This window comes from Mytilus californianus, unplaced genomic scaffold (assembly GCF_021869535.1).
Source record: "Mytilus californianus isolate M0D057914Y unplaced genomic scaffold, xbMytCali1.0.p SCAF_9, whole genome shotgun sequence".
NCBI classification, from domain to species: domain Eukaryota; kingdom Metazoa; phylum Mollusca; class Bivalvia; order Mytilida; family Mytilidae; genus Mytilus; species Mytilus californianus.
In genome coordinates this window covers 39,135,244-39,149,357 of record NW_026262745.1, presented here as the reverse complement: position 1 = coordinate 39,149,357, position 14,114 = coordinate 39,135,244, and the positions used below count along the sequence as shown (strand labels likewise).

Below are 14,114 nucleotides of genomic sequence, written 5' to 3'. Positions count from 1 at the left end.
CCTTAGTTTCAGAGATAAAAGCCAAAAACTGCATTTTACGCCTATGTTCTATTTTTAGCCATGTCGGCAATCTTGGTTGGCAGGCGAGGTCATCAGACACATTTTTTAAACTAGATACCCTAGTGATGATTGTGGCCAAGTTTGGTTAAATTTGGCCCAGTAGTTTCAGAGGAGAAGATTTTTGTAAAAGTTAACGGACGACGACGACGGATGACGACGACGGACGACAGACGACGGACGGCAGACGACGGACGCTAAGTGATGAGAAAAGCTCACTTGGCCCTTTGTGCCAGGTGAGCTAAAAAGTACAGGTACATGCAAAACAATAACAATTAATGATGTATCAAACAATGCTTTGTTACTTAATCCAAGCTCAGCCTCTATAAATGATCAAACCATTTAACTGATATGTATTTAATTCGAATATAAAAGTCGTTTTGAAGTGACAACACAACTGTTTGCTCGTATATGTTTTTATAATTATGGCGATAACACATAGGTCAGGACACGACTTGTTTAAAAGGACACATATTTGTGACGTCTACGAAGCAATATAGAACGAGACAAACATATGAGGCTAACATATAAACTAACAAAAAAATGATAATTAAATAATATAAAAAGTTATAATATTTGAAAAAAAAAAATAATCCGGAAAACTGAAGTCTTTTTTCCAAAAGTTTTTCTTCCAGAGTAACGAAATTGGAATAACACATTATATTAAAAATATTATTGACGTCAATCTCTATTGCGTTTGGGTTGGGATTCCCAACAACATATTTATAGAAAACAGTCATTGTATCGACGTTTACTTCGGAAACAGACTCCATGGATCAGGTAATAACACTAAGCATATTTTTTTACTAATTGTTTGCGCATATAAAAGATAAATAGTTTTAATGTTTGAAAAATATTTACATGGGAAACCATCGATGAATATATGATATATACATAATCTTAAACCAACTAGAACACGTAGAAGAAAACATATTTACGCAATATTTATAGCGATACTGTAATGTCTTGTATTTGAAAACGTTATAACATAGTTTCTAATAATACAATGTAACAGTAACAGACTAGAATATCTTATTCAGAAATTAACAAAACTAAAAAAATATTTTATGTCCTATTAATACAAATGATGCCGAGTTATGGTTGAACGATTGCAAACTAGTATATGTACATTTGTAATTTAAACCTTCAAGTTAGAATATATAACATAAAAGATAAAATACCATAGACGTCACCGCTCATTGCGTTTGGATATGGGATTTCCAACACCATATTTATAGAACATAGTAATTGTATCGACAGTTTTGTCGGAAGCAGGCTCCATGGATCAGTTAGAAACACTAAGCAAACAATTTTTAGGACTTGTTAGCGCATAAAAGATAAATAGTTTAATTATTTGAAGTAAAACCATCGACCAATATAAAATATAAAACGTATTTCACCATGTTAAATATCATAAATTTAAACCAACTCGAACACATAGAAGAAAACTTGTATGCGTAATAACGATACTGTACTGGTATTTGAAATCGTTTTAACCTGCTATCACATAATACAATGTAACAGTAACAAACTAGAATATGTTCTATTTAGAAATTAACAAAACTAAAAAATATGTAATGTCCTATAAATCTAACTAGTGTATGTACATTAATTTGTAATTTAAACATGAAAGTTAAAATATATAACGATAGCATACTTCATGTAAAACAATATATTCGTATAATACTTAGAGGTCGCCATGGCTTCCATCATTATACAAGTGGCTGATCTCGAGCTATTTACATAAACAAGCGATGCTTATACAAATAAGACGAAATACAGACACACAGTATAGGATATATATCATCTTCTGCCTCTACGTTAATTTACCTAAAAAAAACATTATAAAATAATTGAAATTTACCCGTAGTCTATCTTGACGGTCACACATTGTTCACCGAATTTTAGAGTCAAATTATTTATTTAGCAGACTGCTCAGTAGTAAAATGGTCAATTCTGCTGATTTCCTACACATACAGAATTCAAATCCAGTGACGCATTAATATGTTGACTTTATATTTCGAAAATTACTTGAAAAAAAACCCCACCACAAGTCCTCTTAGGAACAATGCAGCACCTTTATGATGTTCCTAGAAAACCAGATTTATACCATGATTATAATGAATAATTCGATCATGTTCATGTGCATATCCCATGCAGTCAAATGCTAGTACATGATAATAGTTCATAATAATATATCAATATTTATGTTTCCAGATTACACAAAAGCAAGTGATGGACAACAGCCTTCTTAGATGTGCCCCCATTGAAGCGTGCCCCGATTATATCGCCAAATTTTGGAAGAAGACCGAAAACGATCTGCATGCCCTAGGAATGAATTTAAATGACATCATTACAGTAACTTTTGGAATAAAGATTTAAATTTCCATTAATTGACAAAAACAAATCCAAAAAGGTACAAGCAGTAGCCAATAATTTAGGTGGCGGACACCATGCAGTGATTTTAAAACTGGAAGATAAAGAGAAATGCGCTTTTAGACTTGAACTTGAAGTTGAAGTTCACGAAGACAAATGTTATGTAAATAAAAATTTCATATGTCCGAATGAAGAATGTTACTTTCAAACCCACTTTTTTTCGGAACTAGCCAACCATCATTTTTTGGTACACGTTTCTCCAGAAGGAGAAGATTTACTATACCAATGTTGTGGTAATGCATTCAGAAATTTTCAGTCCTATTGTCAGCATCAGTATACAAATCATTCAACTAAACAGGCAATAACATTAAATTTTAAACAAATTCGAGAAAACAATTTTGAAAACTTTCTAGATCAGGTTCAGTTTTTTCGAGCATACACGAAAAACACATCTATGAGACATGTACTGCAATGTGCAGTTGACATTATTCTCAACTTTGGAAGATATTGGTTCACTGCTGGAACTGTCAGGATTTTGCAACTTGGTATCTTCTCCTAGTTGGAGTTCCTCTGAGAAATGTAGATCCTACATTAGCGGACAAACTTACAGGATCTGGTACACATAGTAGTGCAAGAGCAATCAAGCGAAAAAAAGAAACGTATTTATACAAAAGACAGAGTGAACTTGAGATTCATGATTTAACAGACTGGAAAGGAGGTACTATTTGCGGTGAAAGCGGATGTGAAAGGTTACCACCAATGTCACTGGAAGCATTAACACGGCATACAGAGGTTGCACACAATAGCGGCAACATATCAGGTTTGCAAGCCGTATAATTTCAGTTGTTTCAGAACTATTAAAAGAACACAATTCAAAATAATGCAATCAGAACCATTTTTATTTGAAAACAATGATACATAATCTTACTATGTTCAGTGTAAAATAAATGATAACTTGTACTAATGGAATTATTTTAACCTGCTAGGGAAACGGGATATATAGTACACGTTGTGCCCGAGTTTTCGTTCGTTCTTTTGTCACAGGTTTGTAACTACAACTCTACACCATGGAATTGCGCAATTGAGATTGGCCTATCCTTTTGATGCACTACCATTCATTTTGTTTTCAAGAACAGTTTGGTATAAAATTATAAAATGCTATTTTCATTTTGTTTACCTTGAAGCACTTGAGGATGTCATATAAAAGTCCATCTAACACAAAGATGGCAAGGTAGTGACCGTCTAAACATATTACAATTCCACTTTTTTGTGAAGAAGAAAAACGCGTCTGGTGCACCAAATTGTAAACCTGGATATGGATAATTCTTTTTAATTGTGCATGCAAATTGCATACGTGGCGGAAATAAACAATTTTTAAGCGTTCAAAAAGTGCTAGCCTTTAATTGTTTTTGACAAATCAAAAGTATCCAGAAAAATTCTATAAAGGCGAGTCTATTTTGACCTTGATAAGTTTCACAGAAGCCGTTATAATTTTGTTTACCGTTATGGAATATCTTTGTCACAGAAGGCAACGTCGCCACAATCCCGTCCTCATTTCCTTACATCTGACATAATCGAAAGCAATTGATCATCGAAGTTTCATTTGATATAAGCAACGCGGCAAGCGCCACTATTCAAACAGGAGCTGTGCCTTTGAAGTGTAAGGGCGTGGTAAGTGTTTTCATCTTCAGTGTTTTGTGCAGTGGTTAGTCGCAAGTTGATTGTCTTTTTGTCTATTCTCATTGCCTTTCATGACGTTGTCTGTTTTTTCTTCAAATAATGCAATTTAATTGCCCCATTAGTATCTTCTTCATCGGTCTAAAAAAAAATATCGTTACAATAATGCTCACTATTAGAAAATCTGATATTGAAGGAACATAATGAGTGTCCTTGGGTTGGTAATACATTAGTACATTGCTTCATAGATTTTTCAAAATTATGTAACAAGTAAACAAGTTGGTATCGGCCAGAAATTGTGACTATGATCCGTTTGATTCATAAAATCTAAATTTTTTTTTTTTAAATTCCGTTTTCTTCTTGATGTATGTTAAAATATGATATATACGAACTCTGACTTTTAATTTCATAATCCGTCCGTCTGGTCTATTTAGCGCTCTCACGTGAACAATTCTTGTCAAATATTTATAAAACTTATATTATAGGTTTATAACAGAAATGTCTTAGATGAGTTCGTAAATCGGTGCCTACATTAATCATATGGAAAATTGCATCGTTAGCGCTCTCATTTGTTCAATTTTTGCCAGATTTTAATGAAACTTATATCATAGGTTAATATAAGTAATGTCTTGGACGAGTTTAAAAATCAGAGCCGATCAAATATTTTTAAAAGATTTATGCCCCTTGGTAACATAAATTATGTGGAAAATTGCATCGTTAGCGCTCTCTTGTGTAAAATTCTTGCCAGATTTTTATGAAACTTATATCATAGGTTTATATTATCAATGTATTTGATGAGTTCGAAAATCAGTGCTGATCAATACTTAAATAAAATTATATGGAAAATTGCCTTATGAGCGCTCTTATGTGTACAATGCTTGCCATATATTTAGGAAATTTATATTATAGGTTTATATCATCAATGTCTATGAGGAGTTCAAAAACCAGTGCTCGTCAATTATTCTTAAAAGAGTTATGCCTCTTGGAAATATTTGATTATATGGAACATTGCATTGTTAGCTCTCTCATATGTTCAATTTTTGCCATGATTTTATGAAACTTATATACTAGGTTTATATCAGCAATGTCTTTGACATTTAAAAAAAGTTTTTTATAGTATAATTGTATGTTTTATAAGTTTAATTATACAATATATTTTTTTTGATGTGTTAAATACTTGACATATTTAAATATTAAATGACACCAATAAAAACATAAGTTTTTTATATACTAACATAAGTTTTAGAAAAAAAGTTCTGATCAAATATTTTTTACGAGTTGTGCCCCTTGGAAATATTAATTATAATGGAAATCACATTGCATTTGTTCTGAATTCTTCATTTTTTCTAAGATATTGATAAAAAGTTTTAAGGAACAAAAAAAAAGTGTTTTCCACCAGTTATTGCCCATGTACATTGGATAAATAAAATATGCGCAACGCGGGGGACATTGATTGGAACTCTGTTTTTTTATTATCTATGCTTGAAAAAGTTATCCATTAGGTATTTATGTTAATTTTTTTTAGGTGTTGAATACTTGACATATCTAAATACTAAATGACACAAATAAAAATGCTCAACAAGTAAAAGTTTTGATAATTGATTTTATATCAGTTTATGAGTAATATACATTTTTCATTGATGATTTGTGAACTAAAGCTACTATAAACATATCTTTTCGGGCTTTTGATTCCTAAAAGTAATCTTTACAGATATCTTTTGCTAGAAATTTCTTGATACTTTTCATGCTTTTAGTATGATGACTTTCACAACAAAACAAGCAGGCTCTGAAAAGTCTTTATCAAGAAATACCTACAGAATAAACTTATCATACATTTATGTCTTTGCCAAATGCACATGTAATGACCAGCAAAGCATGCAAAACTTTTTTGAAAAAAAGAAAATTATAAATTTTGAAAATAACAAAAGGAAAGATCTTTATGGCTAAAAACCACTGTTTTATTCTAATAACACAACATATGAAGGTATAAATATAAAAATAGAGAAAATGTTGTTTTCATTTTCATCTCATTTGCCTATGAAGTAGTACTGTTTTACTTGTTTGTACTACATTACTACATTTAACATTTTCTAATAAAATCAATCAAATTACATCAAACTTGACTGAAACACATTTTGTTTCATGTTCAGTTAATGCCATTTAAATATTTAAATATGTAAAGTTACATGCTACAATTAAACAGACATTCAAAGCACGTGAATGTTCTTTTGTTTTGATTGGAAAGCTGTTAGACTATTTATACTCACTCCATCAACTATTAAACAAAAATTATGAAATTAATAGTCAGAGTTCGTATATATCACATATTAAGACGCATCAAGAAAAACAAGTGAATTAAAAAATAACGGATTATTAAGAACATTTTTCTTCAAATATATAGAAGTCAATTGGACATGTTGAGAGTTTTATCAAAATATTATAAAGGAGAAGGCAAAATTCTATAACCTTACAACGATGTTTCTTTGTAAAAAAACTATCCTTTATGATCAAGTTTTATTAGATGAATCAATTTAGAATAAATTCTATATATGTTTACAGGCTTAAGAAACATTATAACTTACTTGATATCCGAGTTTTTCAAATGTTTCCTGCAACCTGTATACAATACAAGCGAACACCATTTGCAATTTCACACGAATTCTATAATACAATAATGAAAAAAATAAAACTAGGACTTGTAATTATATTTGATATTTTAGATGCAATCAAGACCTATCTTTGTTTGTCAAATGACATAGTTGTGGAGGAAATTTTTAGCTATATGAAAAACACAAAAGATAATTCAGGAATATACAAAAAATGTAACAAAAGTGTATTTAACATTACATATAGCAGATTTAGGGGCTGTAGGGAATAACATCTTAATTTATAGAATTGGAGAAAGATAGTGGGGAAAGGATATATTAAACATGTTAAAGAAATGTTGAAAACATGAAAATCGACCATCCTTGATATTAAGTTTTTCATTGGATTTGTTTGTATCGACCAACTGATTTTGGCACTTTTGCAACTCTTGATTTTTATGAAAACACCTACACAGCTATTGTCTATTTCATGACAACTATTCAAACATGTTTTAAAACACAATTGACATTGTATTCAACATTTCAGGTTCATCGATGGTTGATTGGTTCGATGATTTCCTGGACATTGTGTCTGGGAAACAAGTGGGTCTTAATCTAAACGTAAAATCAAAGAGAAAATATTCTCTATATCAGCTCCGTGGTTCAACTTTTTGTTCTCACACATCGCTCGTATTTAGTCCATGGCCGTCCAGCGTTGAATCTACCAATCATAAATATGAATTTTACCATACAGCAGAAAAGGTTATCGATGGTACAGAATCCAAGCTTCATGTAAGAACAATTACTGAAAAGAGAAATTTGGAAAAATTGAGGTACATTTGTGATGTAGATATTTCAACAGAAGAATTGTTAGACTATATATATGTGATTTACAAGTTTCCATTTTACCAGTCATCCGATGGAACTTGTATGGAATTTTTTGTGAATTTGGTGAGTGGTTTAAGACATTTTCTAGGGAGAAGAATTATAGACCCATCAGTTCAAGAAGGCCTTTTGGCAAAACATGAACGATACAGAAGTCTTACAGACAATATGGAACGACGAAATGCCTTATCAAAAATTATGCAATTTTTCGCACTGAATGACGAAATTCAAGAGGATATACAGTTTGCAAAATCTGCATATCTTTATGATGTCCCACGAGCCAAACAAATGAATCAGTTCGAGAGATTGAACTCATATTTCCAAACTGCAATGCATTTCACTGCAACAAAACTCACTGAAATGACAAAATACGACAAAGAATGGGTGTGTCTGCATCCACTCATAACAATGTTTTTAATGTCATTTAATAACATAGGGGTGTTGTTTTTGTCAATTTATTTAGTATTTACACTTGTTCTAATACTATGTTTTGGATTACCGTTGTTACCACAACCAGGTTTGAATGGACTGTTAGAATGTTTAAAAGGTATAACACAACCACGCGAATGGCTAAACATACTATCAGCAATACGCAATGTTCCTTTTGTAGCTTCGCTGATAGTTCTAACCTTCGAAGTTGTGATGATAGAGAAATGCTTATGTCAGCATTTATCATGCAGTATGTATGGACAATCAGTATAACATTAGAAAGAGATGTACATAAACGACTTACTTTTTTCCATGAGATTACCCTTCAAAAAGTCCACGAAGTAGGTATAGCCCAGTTGATACAACTTGGCACTAGGAATACTATTTTCAGATGCCTTGTTGCAATTGGTTTACTACTACCGTCAGCACATTTCCCCTATATTATTTGTTCTCTTGTTTTTGTTATAACAATAATTGGTTCTTTCGAAACAGTTGGTAAATACGTTTTCCAGGGGGATTACCGATTAGCCTTTTTACGTTCCAGTATTTGAAAATAATAAATCACAGCATTGTATTGTTGTATCTTGGGGCAATTGCGAGCATATGTATACAAGGAGTCATTCGGATACCGGTCTTTCAAATCTCAAAATTTCACTGTTTTGCAATGTATATATACACAAGTTTATCATGGTATATACGACACAAAAATAAATTACATATCTGTAAACAACAGGCTGTCTATGCTAAAGCTGTTGAAATTGACCAAAATGTACTGATACCTAACAAGCAATTGCTTAGTCCATGGTTATCGATATTTCGCTTATCAATATTAGTCTCTTCGATTTTGCTCAATGTTATTTGTTCAGTACCAATGATATGTGTCTGTTTCTTAGATGCACATGTATCTTTATTTATAACATTTGTTGCCCTTTATTTGCATTGTATTTTGCATTATTTTACTATCGATGTTCAGCATGTCATCTCAGTGCTTATTGGTGATGCAATAGATAGATACAATGTTTCCAGAAGGCACATACAACTTAAATTCACTGATCTGTTCTATTCATCCTTCAGATTTCCAGGCACTACCCAATAGTTGGAGTCTGAGTATGCTGACTATAGCTATGTATATGATTACAACACGTGTACAATGCATTATTACTTTTTAAGTTATTTTCATCAAAATATCGTAATGATAGGAGTCATATACATATGCATAGGTTTTAAGTTCAATCTAGATGTTTTGCTAAAACTGTTATCCAAGAAATTGTAACAAGCTAGCAAGTATACAGATGTTTATGTAGTCTTAACGGATGATGTATCCATAATAAGATATTGCTATGATAAAGGCGAAATTTGTATTGGTGTGTTTGAGGTTTTGTTTTCCGAATGTCAATGTTGTATATTTGTAGACAAACTCATTACTTAAGAACTATATCCCATGTACAATTTACATATAAAATCGAAACTCCATTTGAATTTCATTAAAGGGAAACTTCGCAAAAAAATGAAAAATTGATATTATGTTGATTATGTATAAAAAACCACAAATTCATAAATATTAAAGTTTAATTCTGCTAGATAAGAGATCACCATCGATTTTAAATTTAGAGTATCACTTCTCCGCGTGCGGCCATTTTGACATCATCCCTGAATAGAAACCACGATATATCTATAAACCGCAAAGGACCAAAACAAGCAGTAACCCAACGTAGCCGTAATTGAGTGTCGATATCTTGTCAAGCGTACGGTTGTTTTACCCGACAAGGAAAGCCTAAACAGTTTCCGTGGTCACAAAAAAAGATTATAATAGACATGGTTGTGCATGCAACCTTTCCTAACTAACTTGATACGGAAAATGTAATTATATATAATTTTTTTTGAATAACTAGTACTATGGTCTGTCGTTTTGAAACTGATTTTTTTTTACTAAGTTTTTGAAACAAGAAATGTTAATGGAAATTAGTTAAAAAGTTCAAAGTGATAAATTAAGTGTTCCGTGTAAAAATGTTTTCGAAAATCTAGTGTGTTCATAATTCATTTATGTAATAATCTTATTTAAATAAATTCGGACCTTCCCTTATCTGATCACCAGCATTGCTAAAGGAATTGTTCCCAGAGGTATTGTGAGTTGACACGTCCAGGTATTCAAGCGATTTCTTGTCGGGCTTTAAAACTCTTATTACACAATTACATAAAGCAAGTTCGTGCATCACTTCACCTCTGAGAGTATTGAGAAGTGTACACGGCCGATAACTTGTAACTTTCCATTTTGAAACTATCAGGTGAATATACATCTTTGTCTTGCGTGTCCGATAGTGATATGCTAGTCTTTACTAAACCATAGATATAATAGCCATTATATATATGACTAAACTCATACGCTTGTTTATAAATAACATTTATGGTGTAAAGAACATTTATGAAAATCTAAATAATTCCCAAAAAAGATTTGATAAAATAAAAATATATTTACATATTTTCCAAACGTAAATTGGGGAAAATGTAAGTCAGTAATTACTCGTTGTCAATTATTATGGACATTTTGAAACGTACAAATATTGATTTAACAAAATGTACGCACTTGTCGATCATTGGATTATACGCCTAGATAGAAGGTTACGGAACTATAGATAGTCGCAATTTAGAATATATACATGTATATTGAATATACGAGAGAAACATCCAAAACCAATCTGATTTAAATACAGGTCGATATCTAAGTGTCTCATAAGTCTATACTAAGGCTGGATATTTGATCTCTGTTTTTATTATGAATTGTTGTATATATATATTGTTTGATCAAATATGTGACACTATAATAAAATAATATTTTATTTATTTTATTTATTTTATTTATTTTATTTAGTTATTTATTTATTTATTTATTTATTTATTTATTTATTTATTTATTTATTTATTTATTTTATTTATTTTATTTATTTTATTTATTTTATTAATTTATTTTATTTTATTTTATTTATTTTATTTATTTTATTTATTTTATTTATTTTATTTATTTTATTTATTTATATCTAACTTGCTTTGGTTCATCAAAGTTATGCACATAGTAAAATCACAGATTTTTATTTCCATAAGATTATTTTGAACAGTTTAAGAAAGTCGTCATCATTTCAATGGTTGTGTATTATATATAATAATGTAATAATGTGAACATGGTTCTATTATACCTCATGTCAATTTTCCTGTTCCGACATGCATGTAATATATATGCCACTGGACGTACACTAATGATCCCCAAAAAGCTTATTTGAAGAAATAAAGAAACTTCACTCCGAATTGACTGATAGTAGATGTGTTAACGTCTGGTCAGCTAGAAGGTTGATTAATTTATTTAGTTAGCTTAAAAGGGAGGGGGGATAAACCATTCCTAATATTGCACTTATGCATAAAATATTAAATGAGAGTAATATAAGAGAAAATATAAATACGAAAAGTCGCATATCTGGTAAAAAAAAGTCTCACAGGCAACTATAGAATTTCACGTACACTTGTCATTCTTAATCGAAATAACGGACAGTCATTAAAATACATGCATGTACACTTTGATAAAAAGGGGTGCTGCAGTTGCATATTATTCATCATAAATCTATTTCAAGTATATACTTTCCTGTCATTCTTATAAGTTAACGCAGAGACATGTAACTTTACATCTCTAGTTAACGACAATCAACCATATAAATATTTGAATCTGATGTGACTTACCGTTCATCTCTTTCTTTTTTCATTTCTTTTTTTATTTGGGCAGGTACACAAACATTGTTATGTTAGATATACTGTTCCCAGGTGGGGGGTGGGGGGGGATTGGGGGGGGGGGGGGGTGTGTGAAGTATATCGAAACTTACAAAATAAGAACGTTGTATTTATGAATTTACATGAAGAATTCTGATCTTGGGCGTATGTTTCTTTTTTTTTAAGTTCAGTGATTTAAATTGAGAGAAAAAAATATAGTCAGAATTTAAATCGTACCGGCAATTTCCACCTAAGACTCCTCTAAAATCATGAATGGTCATGCTTCACAATCATCAGAATTTTCTTTGCATTGGTACATTCTGTATCGGTAGTGATTTACCTTGACATTTCCGGGTATAACAGAGCTACTTGTATATTACCTGTATGTGGTTAGGTGACGTCCCATTAGGTCTTACGTATACAGGTTCACATTTATAATGGTTTCTGATATAACAAGGTTTTATGACATTCACACTTCTGCATGTTCTGTATACCAAATTCCTATCTTATTTTCAGATCAAACGAGGATATGAATATTTTCCAGGAAAAATATTGAGTATCAAAGTATCAAATTAATTTCGGGATTTTTTTCTTTCTTGGTATTAAATCACAGAAGCTTAAAGAAAATACTGCTTGTCCGCTTTAGGTGTATTCTTGTCAGTTAAGACTGACATATATGTCTCTGGTATAAAGTGGGTTTATGAATGAATGATAAGTCTTGCAAAGGTACAAGATATAAAGCACATTGAAAATTGATTCCTCCGGTCTGTCTCCATTCAAAAAAGGAAAGTTGACGTTAGATTGATTCTGTTATTTTTTTTAAACATCGTTGGTCAAATAGCTAAAGTATGTATACGTTGTGAGATTTTAAATATTTTAATAAGGGCATTCCCGATTAGGTAAATGTAGATCGCTGTGGACGGACCAACCTATATTAATCATGTAACCGCGATAATTTTCTCTTAACATTGAAATATTCACGGTTAATACCCATGATAATTTGAAAAAGTAAGTACAGTGTTTGGTTTATACGCTCGTTTTCGTGGGCCATTTTTATTTGTAAAATTATTTAATTGAAAGTTATTCAGAATTTCGATGTTACAACAAAATACTCACCTATCTATTTTAAAATTAAGCTTACGCAAAATATAAAAGATATACATGTATATAACGGCGATTCAGGTATTTTGCCACCATATTCCTCCCCAAATAATTAATGTTTTTATCATTCATACAAAATGTTGTTCACACCTGTAACGGTGAACCGTGTTGGCTAAAATTCACTGAGTGAAGATCAAAAGAATAGAATTACAGAATGCCAATCTTTTAATTACCTTGAATTTAACCACGCATTCAACAGGTGGTCACTTAGTGTCACAGTACAATACACATTGTATTTACACAGTACTAGACTGAAGTAAAAGCCTTCAGGTGAGAATACAAACATGCATTTGTAAAACAATATCAGTTATATATGTTTGTTCAAAATATCCGTCGGAAAAAAAATTCATGAAAATATATTCTATTGTATGATTTACTTTAATTACTATAATCATATCAGAAATCCTTTAAATATAAATTGTACATTTTAATTTTGAAAGTTGCACGGCGGATCACTTTACTTTCTTAATTATTAGTTGGTTAATAGCTACGCCAAAAGTCGTCGATGCGCTTTAAATCGAGTTATTAGATGATTAACGAACAAGTCTTACAACGAGATTTTTTCACTCCCGGCATGCAAAAAGACTTAAACTACGTCACATAAGTCAGGAAGTTGGAATAAATTAAATTATTAATTCCCAATTTTCTTCTTTATTAGTGTTCATATCCAGATAAAACTTGGTAAATATGTTTTTTATGGTATTATGAACATAATAAGATGAAAAGTAAAAAATCGCGAATTTTCCCTTTAACAATAACAAAGAAATAATTGTACAGATATTAAATTTTTTATAATATTTTTCGCCTATTGTCAGTCAAATGCCATATTCAGGAATATATGTATTTATTCTAATAAAATGATTGAAAGTTATTTTTCTAATATTGGTATTACAATAATAATAAAATATCTTAAATTAACGAGTAAGAAGTGCATATCTATGAATCTAATCATCTCACCATAACTTGATACTATGTGAATTTACTTATGTGAAGCTATTCTGAAAATTTGCACGTTGCAAGTCATTCATTTATTAATTTCTTTTTGAATAAAGTATTGAACATAAGGTGTTTTGCAATGTCGAATAGTACATACTCTTCGCCTACAAGAGAAATTTCGATAACGTCTTGACTGATGTATATTGCTCTAATAGACCTATACGTATAGTATGTAAATAAACTCATCATATATAC

General features: G+C 30.9%; 1 protein-coding gene across 1 annotated transcript; it reads left to right on the top strand.

The window, feature by feature from the left end:
- The first annotated feature begins 775 nt into the window (after window positions 1-775).
- On the top strand, window positions 776-9,491 carry LOC127714713 (uncharacterized). The gene is made up of 3 exons (XM_052220769.1): window positions 776-837; window positions 2,275-3,253; window positions 7,243-9,491. Exons 2-3 carry the CDS (start codon window positions 3,193-3,195, stop codon window positions 8,280-8,282), a joined length of 1,101 nt encoding a protein of 366 aa, XP_052076729.1. The 5' UTR covers window positions 776-837; window positions 2,275-3,192; the 3' UTR covers window positions 8,283-9,491.
- The last annotated feature ends 4,623 nt before the right edge of the window (window positions 9,492-14,114 follow it).

Bases quoted from the DNA above. Each gene is read 5' to 3' on its own strand.
- LOC127714713 (XM_052220769.1), top strand. From the start codon at position 3,193: ATGTCACTGGAAGCATTAACACGGCATACAGAGGTTGCACACAATAGC. The intron at 3,254-7,242 runs GTTTGCAAGCCG...TCAACATTTCAG, and splicing joins CAATAGCGGCAACATATCAG to GTTCATCGATGGTTGATTGG.